Source organism: Amphibalanus amphitrite, unplaced genomic scaffold (assembly GCF_019059575.1).
Source record: "Amphibalanus amphitrite isolate SeventyFive unplaced genomic scaffold, NRLGWU_Aamphi_draft 000059F_arrow, whole genome shotgun sequence".
Classification (NCBI taxonomy): domain Eukaryota; kingdom Metazoa; phylum Arthropoda; class Thecostraca; order Balanomorpha; family Balanidae; genus Amphibalanus; species Amphibalanus amphitrite.
This window is the reverse complement of record NW_024881555.1, coordinates 1,295,590-1,309,699: the sequence shown is the minus strand read 5'-3', so window position 1 is coordinate 1,309,699 and position 14,110 is coordinate 1,295,590. Positions and strand designations below refer to the sequence as shown.

The window sequence follows — 14,110 nt, the reverse complement described above, 5'->3', positions numbered from 1 at the left end:
CGCCTAAGGCAGAGTTGAGCGCCGCTCGGCGTCGCTGGCGGCGGGCCTGCATGCCGGCCCCTGGGAGGGCTTCCCAGCGCGCAGCCACTCCGCTCCTCCCCTCCCGCCCGCCCGCCCCGCCCACCACGCTCTCAGCCCGCCGACCCGCCCGCCCGCGCCCGCCCGATCGAAGTGACCGCATGGGCCGTGTACGGCTTCTCGCTTGCTTGCTTGCCTGCCTGCCTGCCTGCCTGCCTGCCTGCCTGTGCACGCAGCCCTCCAACGCTAGTGACTAGTCCCCCGACCCCTCAGACTCACTCTCTTGGTTTCTGACTCTGGTTCTGGCTCTCCCGTCTGCTACTCTCTCGTTAGGTCTACATCTATTTCTACCTCGCCCTCTACCTCCCTAACTCTGTCTCCCTGGCTCTTTCTCTCTGTCTCTCTGCGGCTGTCTGCTGTCTGTCGAACTGTAGCGCCCGTCGCGCCCCCGTCTGTGTGTCTGTGCCGTGTTGTCTGACCGCTGCGCCCGCCGCCGCGCGGCGCCGGCCCCCCGCGCGCCCGCTCGCCGCCCACTGGCGAGTGGCCACCGTCACTGACCGACCACCAGTCCACCAGAGACTTTCTCCATGCATCCTGCACGTACATGGGCTGAGCATTATGGTTGCGACTGCTCGTTCTTTGAGCATGCCGCACTGTTGTGCTGCTCTCCACTAATCAGCGGACTAACGCTTATACACACGCTACTACTGGCTTGGGCTCTGCCGAGTGCGTGGCTCGGCGCTGCTCTGTGCTTGCCACCTTGGTGTGCGTCTGTAGGTGTGATGTGCTATTGATGGAGTAACATTAATATCAATGTTAAGTTGCTAATTGTCATTTGCTTCGAGAAACTTGTCGAATTCACGTGGGGTCGCCTCTCAGTTTGCCAAGTTTGCGTTGTCTCGGTCACGAGCAGGCGGGGTTCACGCGGGGCGGGTGTGTTCTCCGTTGAGCTTGGCTCGGTGTTGCTGGGGGGAGGGTTGCCGCCGGGTGCCAGCGATCCTCGGCCGCGCGCTGGCGGCGCGCTGGCGGCCACGGCGCTGTGTGCCCGCTCGTTGCAGGCGCGGTGTCCAACTACCAGTCCGACTCCGGCGGCCTCGTGACCACCACCAGCTCCGCCATGTGACGCTCCTGTCCTGCTCCTGTGTCCTGATCCTGCCTCAGCCGCCGGACTGGGCTCGGCCCGGCCCGGCGCAAAAACAGGTAGGCAGCATCCCAGTTTCCCAGTTTCACTATCTTGATCTCCATTATTGCCATCAATATATATAGTAATTACTAAGTATTGACAGCTCTCCACAGACCTAGCCTCATTATTTTTATTCTTTTCCCTACCGTATTTTATGTTAGCATTTATCATTTAAAGTAACGTTGCAACTGCATCTATCCTTTTCCACTCCTTCTCCAGATTCTTGGCGCCGCGCCTGGGGAAAGCTGGCACCACGGCTTCTAACCAGTAACTGGGTCACCGTGCTTAGCATGCTCTCTTGAGGCGGCTGTCGTGTGCCGGGCGCCGCCGCCGCCTGACCCGCGCCTGTGTGCGTGTTTCAGATCCGCGTAGTGAACGCCTTCCGCCAGGGCGTTGACGTTTCTCGGCTGGCAGAGGCAGGTAACCCGACGTTGGCGGCAGTGCTGCAGAAGCAGAGTTCCTTCCAGCAGGCCAAGAGGCTGTCGCAGGGCTCGTCACTCGACTATGCCGACATGTGTCCGGATCCGGACGAGCTCAAAATCCCCGAGATCGACGTGGACGGTCTGACGTCTCGGAGCCACACGGAGACGGCCGTCTAGCCGGCGGCGGCCGTCCGTCTGTCTGCTGAGCGCGCGGCGCCGCGCCGCGCCCGCCGTCCCGCTCCAGGGCCGCCCAGACCGCCTCCCTCCCTCCCTGTACTCTGTCCGACCCCGCTCCCCGCTCTGTCTCATTCCCCGCGCCCCGGCCCGTGTCCGCGAGTGCGACTGACTGATGGGGCCGGCCCCGCGGGCGCCGCCCGGCTTGTTGCGTTGGTTCGGTGAGAGCGGTGGTTATTTTTCTTGAGTTGGTTCCTCAGGGAGTGGACGGGGCCGGTGCCGGGCGCGAGCGACGCGGCCGTCAGACTGTGACCGCGAGCGTGCGCCAGCGCGCGCGCACCGCGGCCGCCAAGTGAATGTGACGCAACGCTGGGGGAGAGAAGACTCGTCTCCGGCATCTGTACATACTGCTAAAAGCAACGAAACTTATTCAGCGTTGTCGTTAGATGCCTTACATTTGCGTTTGTCCTGAGCGCGTGCCGCTGGGACGGAGGTGGGTGCCGCCAGCGCCGCCTGGTGCGCCGGCCGCCCGCCGGAGGCTGCTGCACCGCCGGCGCCGCCGCCGCTCTGCGGCCCGCGCCGGCCGGCGTCCCGCTAGCTCGTTGGATGTGTACATAAGGAGTGGCCGTGTGGTGCAGTGTGCAGAGAGAGCGGCCCCTGGACGAGAGCCGCGTGGCGCGCCGCCGGACTGAGCGCGCGCCCGGACCGCCCGACGCGCGCCGGCCGCCGACCGGGGGACGGCGCGCGCCGGCCGCCGACTCGCCGCAGTGTACTACCGATATATATGCATACATATATATCACATGACCAAGTGAAGTTAGCAGCCACTCTTTAACTAGTTCAGTGTTGAAAGCTTGTGGAATGACAGTGGTTTTATCTCAGTCCTCGGATTTAACAGTCAGCCTGTGCTTGCATAAATCGCGACTAATGGGGTGACAGTTGTTTGTAGTGATTTTGTTACTGGTGCGAAAATGTTGCTAGCGGTTGTTCTTTATTTTTCCTACTAAATGTCGATGTGGTGCATCGCACCGGCTGCCGCGTCCCATTCTCGCTTTCTCCCTCACGGACATGTTCTACTATTCCCTTGTCATGTCAGCGCAATCACGGCCGGGTCAGCTCGTGAGAAATTATTCGTCTCCGTGTACGATTATCTGTACAGCAATACGTTGATCGTTACTGGCTGCGGCTACGGCGAAAATTTAGGCGGCGCCTCGGCGCTGTCGCCTAGTTCTCCGAGCGCGGGCTGTTGTAGGATCGCTGCCCGTCTTCTAGAGCTGTATAAAAAGCTGTATATCGTCCTAGCTTGTCAGTCTCCAGTCTTATTGTATCGTCAGTATTACAGCAAGCTGTTGATGATAGAGACCGCCAACGGTAACTATTCGCGGACGCTCGAGAGACACTGGTGGTACAGGGTTCTTTTGCGAGTTCTGAGGAGGTTGCTTTGTGTGCGGAAGCAGGCGGCGCCCGTTTTCACCTTGCGGAATGATTGGGTCGGTGCGCTCCCAGCGTGTGACGGCTCCGCCCCCGGCCCTGACCTCGGCCGGGTCGAGGGTAGCCCCATCAATAGGCAGACTGGTCCCTCGGCCATCACCCATGTATGTGTTTATTCCTTTCTTTAGTTATGTGCATGCTTCGTGCTGGTCGCTGTCGATTGTTTTCTATGAAGGGATGATTTAGATGCATCGCTGCCCGCGATGAGGGTTGTTGTGTAAATAAATCTTAGCGGTGATACACAAAATTGTCCGTGAAGTACGTTGTTCGAATATAGTGGTGATCGATCATTTGATTGTTGATCGTGGCGGCGAGCGGGCGGGCGCGTCCGGGCGGCTGGGGCCGGCGCCGGCACATCTTATGCAGTGGCTTGTTTGCCTGTTAACGAGTAGGGACGGTGTGTTCTGTTGAGACCTCTCTCCTTCCTTCGTGCGCGCGCGCGCGCCGCCGCCGCCGAGACGGGCGGGCGGGTCCGCCCCCGCCGCCGCCGCCGCCGGTCGGCTGTGGCCGGGCTCGGCTGCTCGTCGGCTGGGCGGCGCGGCGCAAAGTGTAGCATCAGTTTGATTGTTGATAGCCGTCGGACCTATGGTTTTTATCAAATAAAATTTTAACGTCGGCGCCGGGTCGTTGCTGCAGTAGCTGTGTGGTTGTTTGATCGTGCAGGGTGGGGGATGGGGATGGGCGCCGTTGTGCGCTGTAGGTGCAGAGGGACAGACCGCTTCCCAGGAAGGCGACAGTGTCCTGCGGTCATCTGAGTAGAGATTCCGGCCACACTGAGTATAAGGTAAGCGCGGTACCATTTTTTTTCCACTCTTGTAAGTGGATGGGCTGTTCATGGGAATAATAAATGCACCCAAATTTTGCTAGTCCATTTGTTGTTACCGCTAGTTCTTACGATCCAAGTCCATGGGCGTTAAAAACGATTTAACTATAGGAGACCTTAAAACTCGTAGCACGGAATATATTTGACAGAATGAAGGGGACGGTGACGTCATCATTCTGATGACGGTGCAATATCGAAATATATCAATTTAGTTTTAATTATATCAATTTGCAACATATACCATGAGCATAAGGTTATTCACTCTATTTACAGAATGAAGGGGAATTTAAATAAACCATATCCGGAATAACGAATCTCCTCAGTCAGGTTGAACGCTCATTGGTAGAGCATTTCATAGGCCCGGTCTGGTGTCTGATATGCACAATGCAAGTACGGTACCCGTCCGCCAGATGGCAGGGCGCAATCCAACCGTTCAATAAGTGCCTCCGCTCGTCACAGGGCCCTATATAGCTCTGATCTGGGACAATACATACTTTTAGGACTGTAGGCTAGGCTGTGCCGAATGCCGATCACGAGAATCAAAACTAACCAAATTTAGGTGGGTGGATACAGTGCGTAGTGTGTGATCTACACAGGGTAGTAGGTAGCGTGTCCGGCTTATTACTCGCTGGTCGTTGGTTCGAGGCTGGAGAGCTGCATGTCGTTTGGACCGCCTATGTAAGTGGTGGCAGCTGGGACCTACGCTTGGGAGAGCCGAACTGCTATCAACCTGATCGCATAGTTGAGTCAACTTCTTCCCACTGCTGCTGTGCTTTGTTCAACCGGTGCCTTCAAACCCCAAATAAAAACAGCCATTTGTGGAACAATGTTTATCATTTTCTCCTGGCTCGCGCACAGTTGAACAGTAAAAAATTGTAACAGGAAATGATGTGAAACAATATAACGATCGTTCGCGACATCAATGTGACAGATCCGATGCATGACCGATGCCGCCCGACTAGACGATTGGAGGGGGGGGGGGGGGGTGAACTCTGGGACGCCGATCCGACACCTCTCTCACACTCTCGGAGCGCGCACTCTGACACTCTGACAGAGTGGGACGCGGCGGGACGCGGTGACGGCAGCGCCGGTGGGACGTGGGACGGGACGCGGCGGCACAGACCGGCACGCCGCGACAGGCGCGCGCGCGCCGGCCCGTTAAAGCTGTGTCAAAAGCGCCGGCGCACAAGCGGCGCGCTCTCCGAGATCATGGGGGAGCGGACAGGGGCGCCGGCGAGCGACACCCAACACAAAACCGAGAGGCGGCGCGGCGGCTGGCGGCGGCGGCGGCCGGCGCAAGCGGTGAGCGAGACACAATGTAAAACCAACAGTATAAAAATATCCAGCGGCCACTGTGGGCAACGCGCGCGGCCGGCCGGCGGCGGCAGTGCGTGCAGGCCGCTCCGGCGGCGGCTGATGGTCACCTGTTCAGTTCGGGACGCGCCGTAATACTCTGTGTGTGGGCGCCCGGCCGGTCGGTCGGTATTGCAGCAACACGTGGCGGCCGTGAGTGGGGCCGGCTGGCGGCGTCCTCACGGCCCTCTGACTAGCTGTCCCTGCCTGTGGCCGTGCTCTCACTGCGCTCAGCAGTCGGGCCGCCGCAGCCGCAGCCGGCCGCCCGGTTTGAGCGCCAGCAGCGCGGCGTCGGCGCCGGCCGGCGTCTCGAACACGGCCTGCACGCGCTGGTGGGCGGCCAGCGCGCCGTCCGGCGGCGGCGAGCCGGGCCCGAACTGGAGCCGGCCGCCGCCGGCCGTCACCACCGGCTCCTCGAGCAGCCGCTCCAGCTCGCAGCGGCGCAGGCCGGGCCAGACGCCGTCCACCTCCAGCACACAGCCGCCGCCTGGCGAGCGGGGAACGGCGCGGAGTCAGGCCCAGAGCACAGCCAACGATGAACAGGCAGCGCCGGAGAAAACAGCATCACATGTGCCAGTTATAAGGCATGCAGTTTTCAATTAAGCGTACCTATTTCTTGAGCACTTTAACTGCTGACGCCAACCGAATAACATATTTCACTGTCTTTTTGCCTACGACTTGCCTACACATTCAACCACTGGCCTCCTATCTCTCCCTTACCGCCCAATGCCTAACCATCCCTAAGACCTTACGAACAGCCTCTCCCTCCCCGCTCGTCCCCCGTCCCGCCTCTCTTACCGGTGTCAGCGCCGTTGGGCGTCACCGTTCCCTCGCTGCTCGCCTTGCTCCGTGCTCGGCTGCGACGCGCTCGGCCCGGCCGGCCGGCGCTCGACTGCGACTGGGGAGGCTGGCGCAGCGGCGCCATCAGGCGCACACCTGGGGAGGGAAGACAGGGGCGTCACTGTGTGCACGCCTAGGGGGAGGGCGTCATCAGAGACACACCTGAGGCAGCCGAGACAGGGGCGTCATCAAGCGTACCCCAAGGGGAGGCAAAGGCGTCGGTCAGCTAAGATGTTAGATTTCGATTCAAGGTTTGACGACAATGAATACAGAGGTCACCAACTAACACGACCGATGTCTGATACGAATATCCACCAATGGGCTGATCTGTTATTGAGCTACCGTTCGACTTTGTTGAACTCGGGATCGATCGACTAAACTAAGCAGTCAATCGGGCAAGAGCGTAGGACCAGTATAACGCCTTTTGGGGCGACTAACGGAGCGAACGAGAGGGTGGGCCTTGCACGTGCGAAATTTCGAGGGGGTACCTCCAACTGACTTGTGCACGGCACCATACTAACCGGTCTCTAGCGATGTGCCACATTTGAGCACAATCGGCCCAGCCGTTCTCGAGATCTGGAAGCGGCACCCTGCACGTGCGCACGTGCAAAATGGGTCCCAACTGACTTGTGCACGGCACCCTACTAACTGGTCCCTAACCGTGTACCAAATTTGACCGCAATCGGTCCAGCCGTTCTCGAGATCTGGAAACGACCCCTGCACGTGCGCACGTGCAGCAGCACCCCAACTCTGGCACATGGATATGCAGTGCCTAGTGGGTGCCTACCTACATGCCAACTTTCAGCGCAATCGGCCAAGTAGTTACCGAGATATTGCAACAATTACAAAACTGACACCTCTTCGTTTTGCACGTGGCACGTGCATAAGGGGTCACCCACATGCATCGGGAATAGTCCAATACTTGGTAGAAGGAAGGAAGCTACCCTACAAAAAATATCGCGTGTAAATCGGTCAAGTGGTTGCTGAGATATAAGCCTCGCAAAAGCGTCCGCACGGCCAGCCCGCCGGCCGCTCATACTCAGAAATTTCCGTTAAGGAAAGACTCCGCTCGCTTCGCTCGCTCCGTAACAAACCCCAATAGGTGTTTATATTTTAACAGTAGCCCTCATATCGTATTCACGACAACGCTGACCAGAACGGAAGGCAACTGCCACGCGGAAGTCCACGTACTTTTAGCGCATACAAACTAACCTCGGAAATGTATGTGGGTAATGTGGGACGACGACTGCACCTGCATTAGAAACGATGCCCACTACGTATAACCCAAATAGCTCCAAAGCCTTTAAATCTCGCTCTGATAGGGCATATTTCAAAGCGCGAGCGGTGCGCAGAGGGGTGCATAATTGTATGGTCTCTGAAGATATAGTCAAAGGCAGCTTTCCCAAAAATAATGCGGCAGGGTGGAGGACGGTCAAGAGCGTCGAAACTCGAAGTGTTCATCTAACGTTAGAGTGGGCCCGGCGTGACCTGAGGTCAATCGATAATTCTGATCACAAACTACATCCAGAAGGAAAAAAACTACATGCCGGCCGGTGGTGACTCACTGAGCGGTATGGTGCGCTGCTAAGCCGGATATGGACTGAGGGTGGTACTCACTGAGCGGTATGATGGGGATGGGGTAGGGATGTTATTGGTACTCACTGAGCGGTATGGTGGGGGTGGTACTGGTACTCACTGAGCGGTATGGCGGGGTGGTACTGGGCGGTATGGTGGGGGTGGTACTGAGCGGCATGGTGGGGGTGGTACTGAGCGGTATGGTGTGGTGGTACTGGCACTCACTGAGCGGCATGGTGCGCTGGTAGGCCGGCGCCGGCGCCGCCAGCGGGTGCGGGTGCGGGTGCAGCAGCAGCGAGTCGTCACACGACTCGGCAGAGCGGAGCCGCTGGCCGCCGTTCACCAGCCGACCGGCCACCGGCGGGCCGGCCGACACCAGCGCCGGGTACTGCGCCGCCGGGTAGCCCAGCACCTGAGACAGGCACAAAGGGGGATCGGTCAGACCCGGGGAGGTACCGGGCACAGCAACCGGCCGACACACCAGAGCCGGGTACTGCGCCGCCGGGTAGCCCAGCACCTGAGAACGGACCGCGAGTCAGGGACCAAGGGAGGGACAAAGGACAGTGCCGATGAGAAAAATACGAGAATCGTGCCTTCCAAAACAAAAACAGAATGGTTCTATAAAAAATCCCCATCATGATAGCCGCTTATGTTGACACTTCAGACCCACCCTCCTCACTGACCTGCTGTGACACGGCGGTGGGGTCAGAGGCGGTCCGTCCGGCCGGCACCGGGTACGTTTGCTGGCCGTAGAACGGCGCCAGCGGGTACACAGGAGGCCCCGTCACCGGCGGCGAGGTCACATAGTAGCTGGCCTCGGCCGCCGGCGCTGACGACATGGTCGTGCAGCCCGGGTACACGCCCATGTACGCTGCCGAGAGAAATGGGGGCGGTTAGACGAGGGACCTCGTGAGGCGAGATATTCGGTTATAAGATAGGTCATGCCATAGGCCTAGCCATACCGCAGTCTCTACCATGACAGCTGATCTACTCATTACAAAATGCACATATGTTCATAGCCCTGGCCTTGTGCGATAAGGGACCGTCTGAATGTCCTAATCGTGCTCTAAGAGAGCTCTCATCGCGCCCAATCCATTATAGTCCCGCCGACTCCCCCTCAGCTCCCCGGGGCAGCCCAGATGGGCGAACGTCAATACAGCGGCAGCGGCGGGGGCGCCGCACGCACACCGAGCGGGAAAAGGTCAGAGTCGACGCACAGACTCAGTCGGGCTGAAAGCGGCCCGAGGGCGGCTCAGAGGCCGCAGACTGGGACAGAGAGCGGCGATCAATGGTTCGGGTGGGAGACGACCTCGACCACTGGAAGGCTACTGAGTGTTCAGGCTAAGGGGCTGACGTGTAACCAATATCTACATTAGGATGAATGTTGAATGACTCTCAAATTAGTCACCTGCATAGGCTCAGCCATGTTTAAGGTCTGATCTTGTGTCACCGTTGCACTTACTTCTACAGGTGGACTAGCCCTACCGAGTTACGACAATGCTATCCAGATTCTTTCACGTCTCCCTCCACCCACTCCCATCCCAGTCGTCCTTTCACCCCCTCGATATTCTCATGTAATCTCCTCCACCCTCCCTTTCCTTCCGCTTCCCCCGTCCCTCCACGCACCTGTCTGCGGCTGCGGCTGGTCGGGGCTGACCAGGTGGTGGTACATGTAGCGCAGCGGCACGCTCGGTCCCGGCACACAGAACATGGCCTGCTGAGGCGGCGGCGGCTGGGGCGGCGCGCCGGCGGCCGGCGGCGGTCCCGGCTGCGGCCCGCCGGCCGGCCGGTACGCCAGCAGGTACTGCTGCTGCTGGGCGGCCAGCTGGGCGTCCCCCTGACCGTGCTCGGCCAGCGTCAGACCCATCAGCTGGTGGCTCACGTCGCCGCCCGGCTTGTCGGCCGACGGCTGAGGCTGCAACAGCGGGCAGGGAGAGTGTTATAGTGCGTGGTCTGTGGGGGTCTGTGGGTCAAAGAAGGTGGAGCATATGGAGGTCGCAAAGAATACGAGTGAAAGGCAAGGGGTATTGCTAGCATACTACATGGAGCACAGAACACGTCGCTGATGTCTGTAAAAGGTCATGAGCAGCACACGTCACATGCATGACGCAGGTATTGGGAGTCGTCAAACAAGTTTATGTTGATCCTGAAGCGGTGACGACCGTCACACGTTATGCCGCTTCTGCAAATCTACTATGTGCCCTACTGACACACTGTGGGCAGTGGCAGGCGAGCGTTACATGTCACACAGGCACGTGTCGTGGCCCACGGGGACCTCCGTGTCACGTAACGGAGCGATACTCTGCAGTGCTGTCACGCACTGCGTTACTCATGGATGTTTGAAGAGTAGGTATTCGATCTCTATTCCACGAGCTGACCAGACAATCCTCGTGCAGGCTGTGTTTGCAATGTGACACACGCGACTGCGACTAAGCGACCTTTAGTGTTCTTTGTTTAATAAGCCGGCACACAACACAGCACGCGAGCTAACACGCATGCTCGTGGCTGAATTACGTAAGCTGCGTGACAAAGAAATGTCCAGAATGCGTCTCGTGAATCCTTAGTCACCTAAGGAACCACTCCCCGTTTTTTAGCAGCGTGAGAAGCTCGTTGACTATCTTCACCGTCAGTGACCAAAAAAGTCATTTAACTTAGTCCTTGAGCCGAAGACCCATCCCTCTACTGTCAATGATCTACAACTATGTCCCCAGTAATCTGAGAAGCCGTCAGTAACCTGGAAACGCTATCTGTTAGCGCTCTGAGTACTCTCTTCTCTCCGCCTGCTCTAGTGCTCACCTGATGGACGGCGTGCGGCCGCGGCTGGCCGGCCGCCGCCATCGGAGGCACCACGGGGTAGTAGCCGGCCACTCCCGGGCCGGGGCCTGGCTGCGGCATGTACTGGACGGCGGGCGCCGGCGGACTGCCTCCCGGCGCCACGTACTGCAGCCCGCCGGCCGCTGGCACGTACTGGAGCGGCGCGGGCGCCGGCGGGCCGTCCGCGCCCGGCGAGACGAACCGCACGGAGGCCGGCGGACTGGCGGTGTGATAGGCGGCCGGCGCGGCCTGCAGCTGCGCCGGCGGGCTGGCCGCGGCCGGCACCAGCTGCGGCGGGTTGGCCGGGTTGTACCGGTACACGGTACGGTCCGGGTTCAAGTACGGCTGGCCAGAGTGAGGGTCGATGATGACGGAGCCGGCGGGGACGTCCTCCAGGTTAGTGACGGCCCAGAGAACGGGCTGACAGTCGCGGACTGGGCCGGGAGCGGGGGCCACCGCGGGGCCGCCGCCGGCGCTGGGCCCGCCGCCGCCGGACGCCACACTGCCCTCATCCAGACTGTACCCGGCCTATGGACAGACGGGGCACACAATCAGACTTATACACTCACCCAGATCATGTTGTGACATTTATTATCATCCTACACACGCAGCCAGTCATAGGCCAGGCACATACTACGAATTACCCACGCTCTCTTCACTGTATACACAACCCCAAATAACACCAACACCTCCACGCCCCACTGCCCCACTCAATATCCTAACTCAACACACCTTACCCAACACCCATCACACCCGTCATTCACCCGTCGCACGCCATAACCCCTCCATCCAATCAATCATCATCGCCGGCTCGGTGGCCGTCGGCGATACAACAGTCGCCCGGGACCGGGTGTGTATTTCTGTCCATCGGCCGCGTGCCGGGCTGACGGGTCGCCCGAGTCACCGGCGGCGCGTGGGAGGTCCTATATCGGTCCGGCGGCGGTGACGGGACACCTGGCTCCGGGTGGGACCGATACGGCGGCATACGGCCACAGGTAGCGACGGTGAGCCGATGGCGGGCCGGGGGAGGGGAGGGGAGGGGCGCGGTGGCATGGTGCTGGACAGTAGGACAAGGGGACTGAATCAGCGAGTGAGGACTTCGGCGAAGCCTGAATGGCGGTAGAGATGTGGGGACTGGATAGCGGGTGCTGGTTAAGGCAGGCCACTGGGCAGTGGAGTGAGGGGCGAGGTCGGACAGTGGACCGAATGACGAGGCTGAACACCGGCTGAGACGCAGGACAGTGCTCGACATTGGGGCGAGGGGCTGGACAGAAGGTGGTGAGGGGCGGGGTCTGGACGGCAGGTAAAGGGCGGGACTAGAAGCTTGAGGGAGAATGAACTGCGGCGCGAGGGAGGCTTAGTGACGGGACGACGCTGAACGACAGTTCGGCGGCGTGTGGCTATTTCTGACCGCTAACTGAGCACCGTGTCCGACCGACCGGCACTAACCGCCGACGTCGGCCACACATTAGTCGCCAAAGTCGGCCGCCGCCGCCCACCGCGGCACGGCCGACGACACAGTAGCAGTCGCCTCGGCCTAGAACAACTCCGAACAGAAATTGACTACCGTCTACCATACCTGCGTCTACCAAAGGTGAGCTGAGACACTAGCTTGAAAGGTGCAGCACTACGATTGCGAATCGAATTATACAGCGACGATTCGGTTCCAGTCGCCTAAACAGCATCGAGCAGGCTTCCCAAGCCTCGTCGGCGCGGTGGCGGTGGCGGGGGCGGGGGCGGCCGCCCAATCGGCCAACGATCGCCGCTCGCCTGGTCGTCAGGACGACCCAGGGACGCGGCGCGGCTGAGTCAGAGCAGCGACGGTGACGACGAACGGCGGACGACGACGATGACAGGATAGGACGGCAACAGACGACGGGAGAGCACTGAATGTCCAGTGCTCAATATCCAGCCGGTGCGGATATTGAGCCAGGCTCTCTCAACCCCAGGCTCTCTCTCTCTCTCTCTCTCTTTCTCTCTCTCTCCCTTTCCCCCCTCTCTCTCTCTCCCTCTCTCTGTCCCTCTCCTCCCCCTTCCTCTCTCAGTCCCGTCAGGTGATTTCAGCAGCGACAACGATGACTCAGAGACCAGCGCCAGTCGTTCCAACACGAACCGCCGCCCACACGACTCAGGGCCAACACGCACCCCCGCACGCAAACGTCCAAACACCAATGACAACGCGCACGCACCGGCTGCCGGTGATTTAGTAAGGCACTGCACGGCGCCTCTGCAGCAGCAACAGAAATGCAAACAGAAGGAGGGAGTGGTGGTAAAGCGACGAGGAGTAATGATTTTGGAGAACTGAAGTGGAAAAGCTTTATCACCTTGATGAGGTGATGAGATTATGATGTTGCATTTATATTGCGTATTCTTTATCCTAATAATGTCGTACGGTAATACAGTCATAGTAATACAGTGTAAGCTGTGCTGTCTTGATAAGCGGTTAAATGGAAATGCACGCAGAGCTAACTTATCTTAGCGAACAGCGAACAACGCCCCAGTGCGTAACTAATGGAAGTACAGGAAACTCAGCCAAGCAGTTTTGCTGTGGACGAGGCGAATTCTCCAAACCTTCAGTATCTTCACTTTACATTTTTCTTCTTTTCTGAACCTCGTACGAGCAATCCTGTTTGCTAGCGCTCTATTGCACCAGCTCCACTTCGACACTCTACCCGGGAGCACCAGATCCCTAGGTCCGGCCGGGAGCACACGCTCGCTGTTGGCCGAGGGCGGTGACGTCACAGACGATAACGATGTGGTCCAAGAAACCCGTCCCCGACCCGGCCACTGATCAAAATAGCCACCTTAGTGACCCTTCAGCTACCGAAATAAAACCCAGCTCGTCAGGGTCGGCCGTCGCCCTCATCAGAAGATGCATGCCGGCACTGTGAGCTGGCACACATAACTTTTATCAGGTGGTGTGGTAAAGAACGCTTGTCTTCTAGCAATAGCTGTTTGCTGATGTTCTAAGAAGGGACGACAAGGGTGTATCAGTGTGACAATGCGCTCGACTGTGTGCGTTCAGAATTGCTAACAGCACTAAATGTAGCCAGGAATTTATGTCACAGGCTTACTCATGCCTAAAGAACGTAAGCTGTCAAATCGACCATTATTTCCAGAAGTTCTATATAAAACCATAAGCTGGCGTCCAATCCACATCCGATCAACCCCAGCTTACAACGTTACCCGGCAACTAAGCTAAACAGACGTCACCAGTATTTATCTTGAGTCACTCAGTCAGATCAAAGTATATACCATATACCGCCCCTCCACACACACACACACACACAAATAAGGACAAACATGTCCGCGTATCGCCCACAAACAACTCCAAGCGATCGTAACTTCGCCGAACGCCGGGCAATTAATCGAAACGACCCGGGAAAGGCCCTCAGGCTTGCACGGCCTCGCCAGTCC

The 14,110-nt window shown here is 58.9% G+C and overlaps 2 protein-coding genes across 15 annotated transcripts in view; one reads left to right on the top strand and one right to left on the bottom strand.

Moving 5' to 3' along the window:
* The window catches only part of LOC122378405 (plasma membrane calcium-transporting ATPase 2-like), a 60,236-nt gene extending 56,658 nt beyond the window's left edge, over nt 1-3,578 (top strand). For 8 of the 14 annotated variants that reach the window (XR_006256015.1, XR_006256018.1, XR_006256017.1 and 5 more), the window contains 2 exons: nt 1,077-1,218; nt 1,564-3,578. Coding sequence is in view for 3 of the 14 variants with exons in the window: in XM_043359425.1 (XP_043215360.1) it covers nt 1,564-1,800 (237 nt within the window). In the remaining 11 variants the exon portion in view is untranslated. The remainder of the gene's footprint in view (nt 1-1,076; nt 1,219-1,563) is intronic. The other 6 variants (XM_043359426.1, XM_043359425.1, XM_043359422.1 and 3 more) reach the window with 1 other exon arrangement.
* Nucleotides 3,579-4,035: 457 nt separating this feature from the next.
* LOC122378404 (cAMP-regulated phosphoprotein 21-like) overlaps nt 4,036-14,110 on the bottom strand; it is a 56,292-nt gene continuing 46,217 nt past the window's right edge. The window contains exons 12-19 of the mRNA XM_043359421.1: nt 10,901-11,221; nt 10,676-10,819; nt 9,506-9,794; nt 8,563-8,750; nt 8,105-8,291; nt 6,263-6,400; nt 5,876-5,951; nt 4,036-4,039 (exon numbers count right to left, since the gene is read on the bottom strand). Coding sequence (XP_043215356.1) covers nt 4,036-4,039; nt 5,876-5,951; nt 6,263-6,400; nt 8,105-8,291; nt 8,563-8,750; nt 9,506-9,794; nt 10,676-10,819; nt 10,901-11,221 — 1,347 coding nt within the window. The remainder of the gene's footprint in view (nt 4,040-5,875; nt 5,952-6,262; nt 6,401-8,104; nt 8,292-8,562; nt 8,751-9,505; nt 9,795-10,675; nt 10,820-10,900; nt 11,222-14,110) is intronic.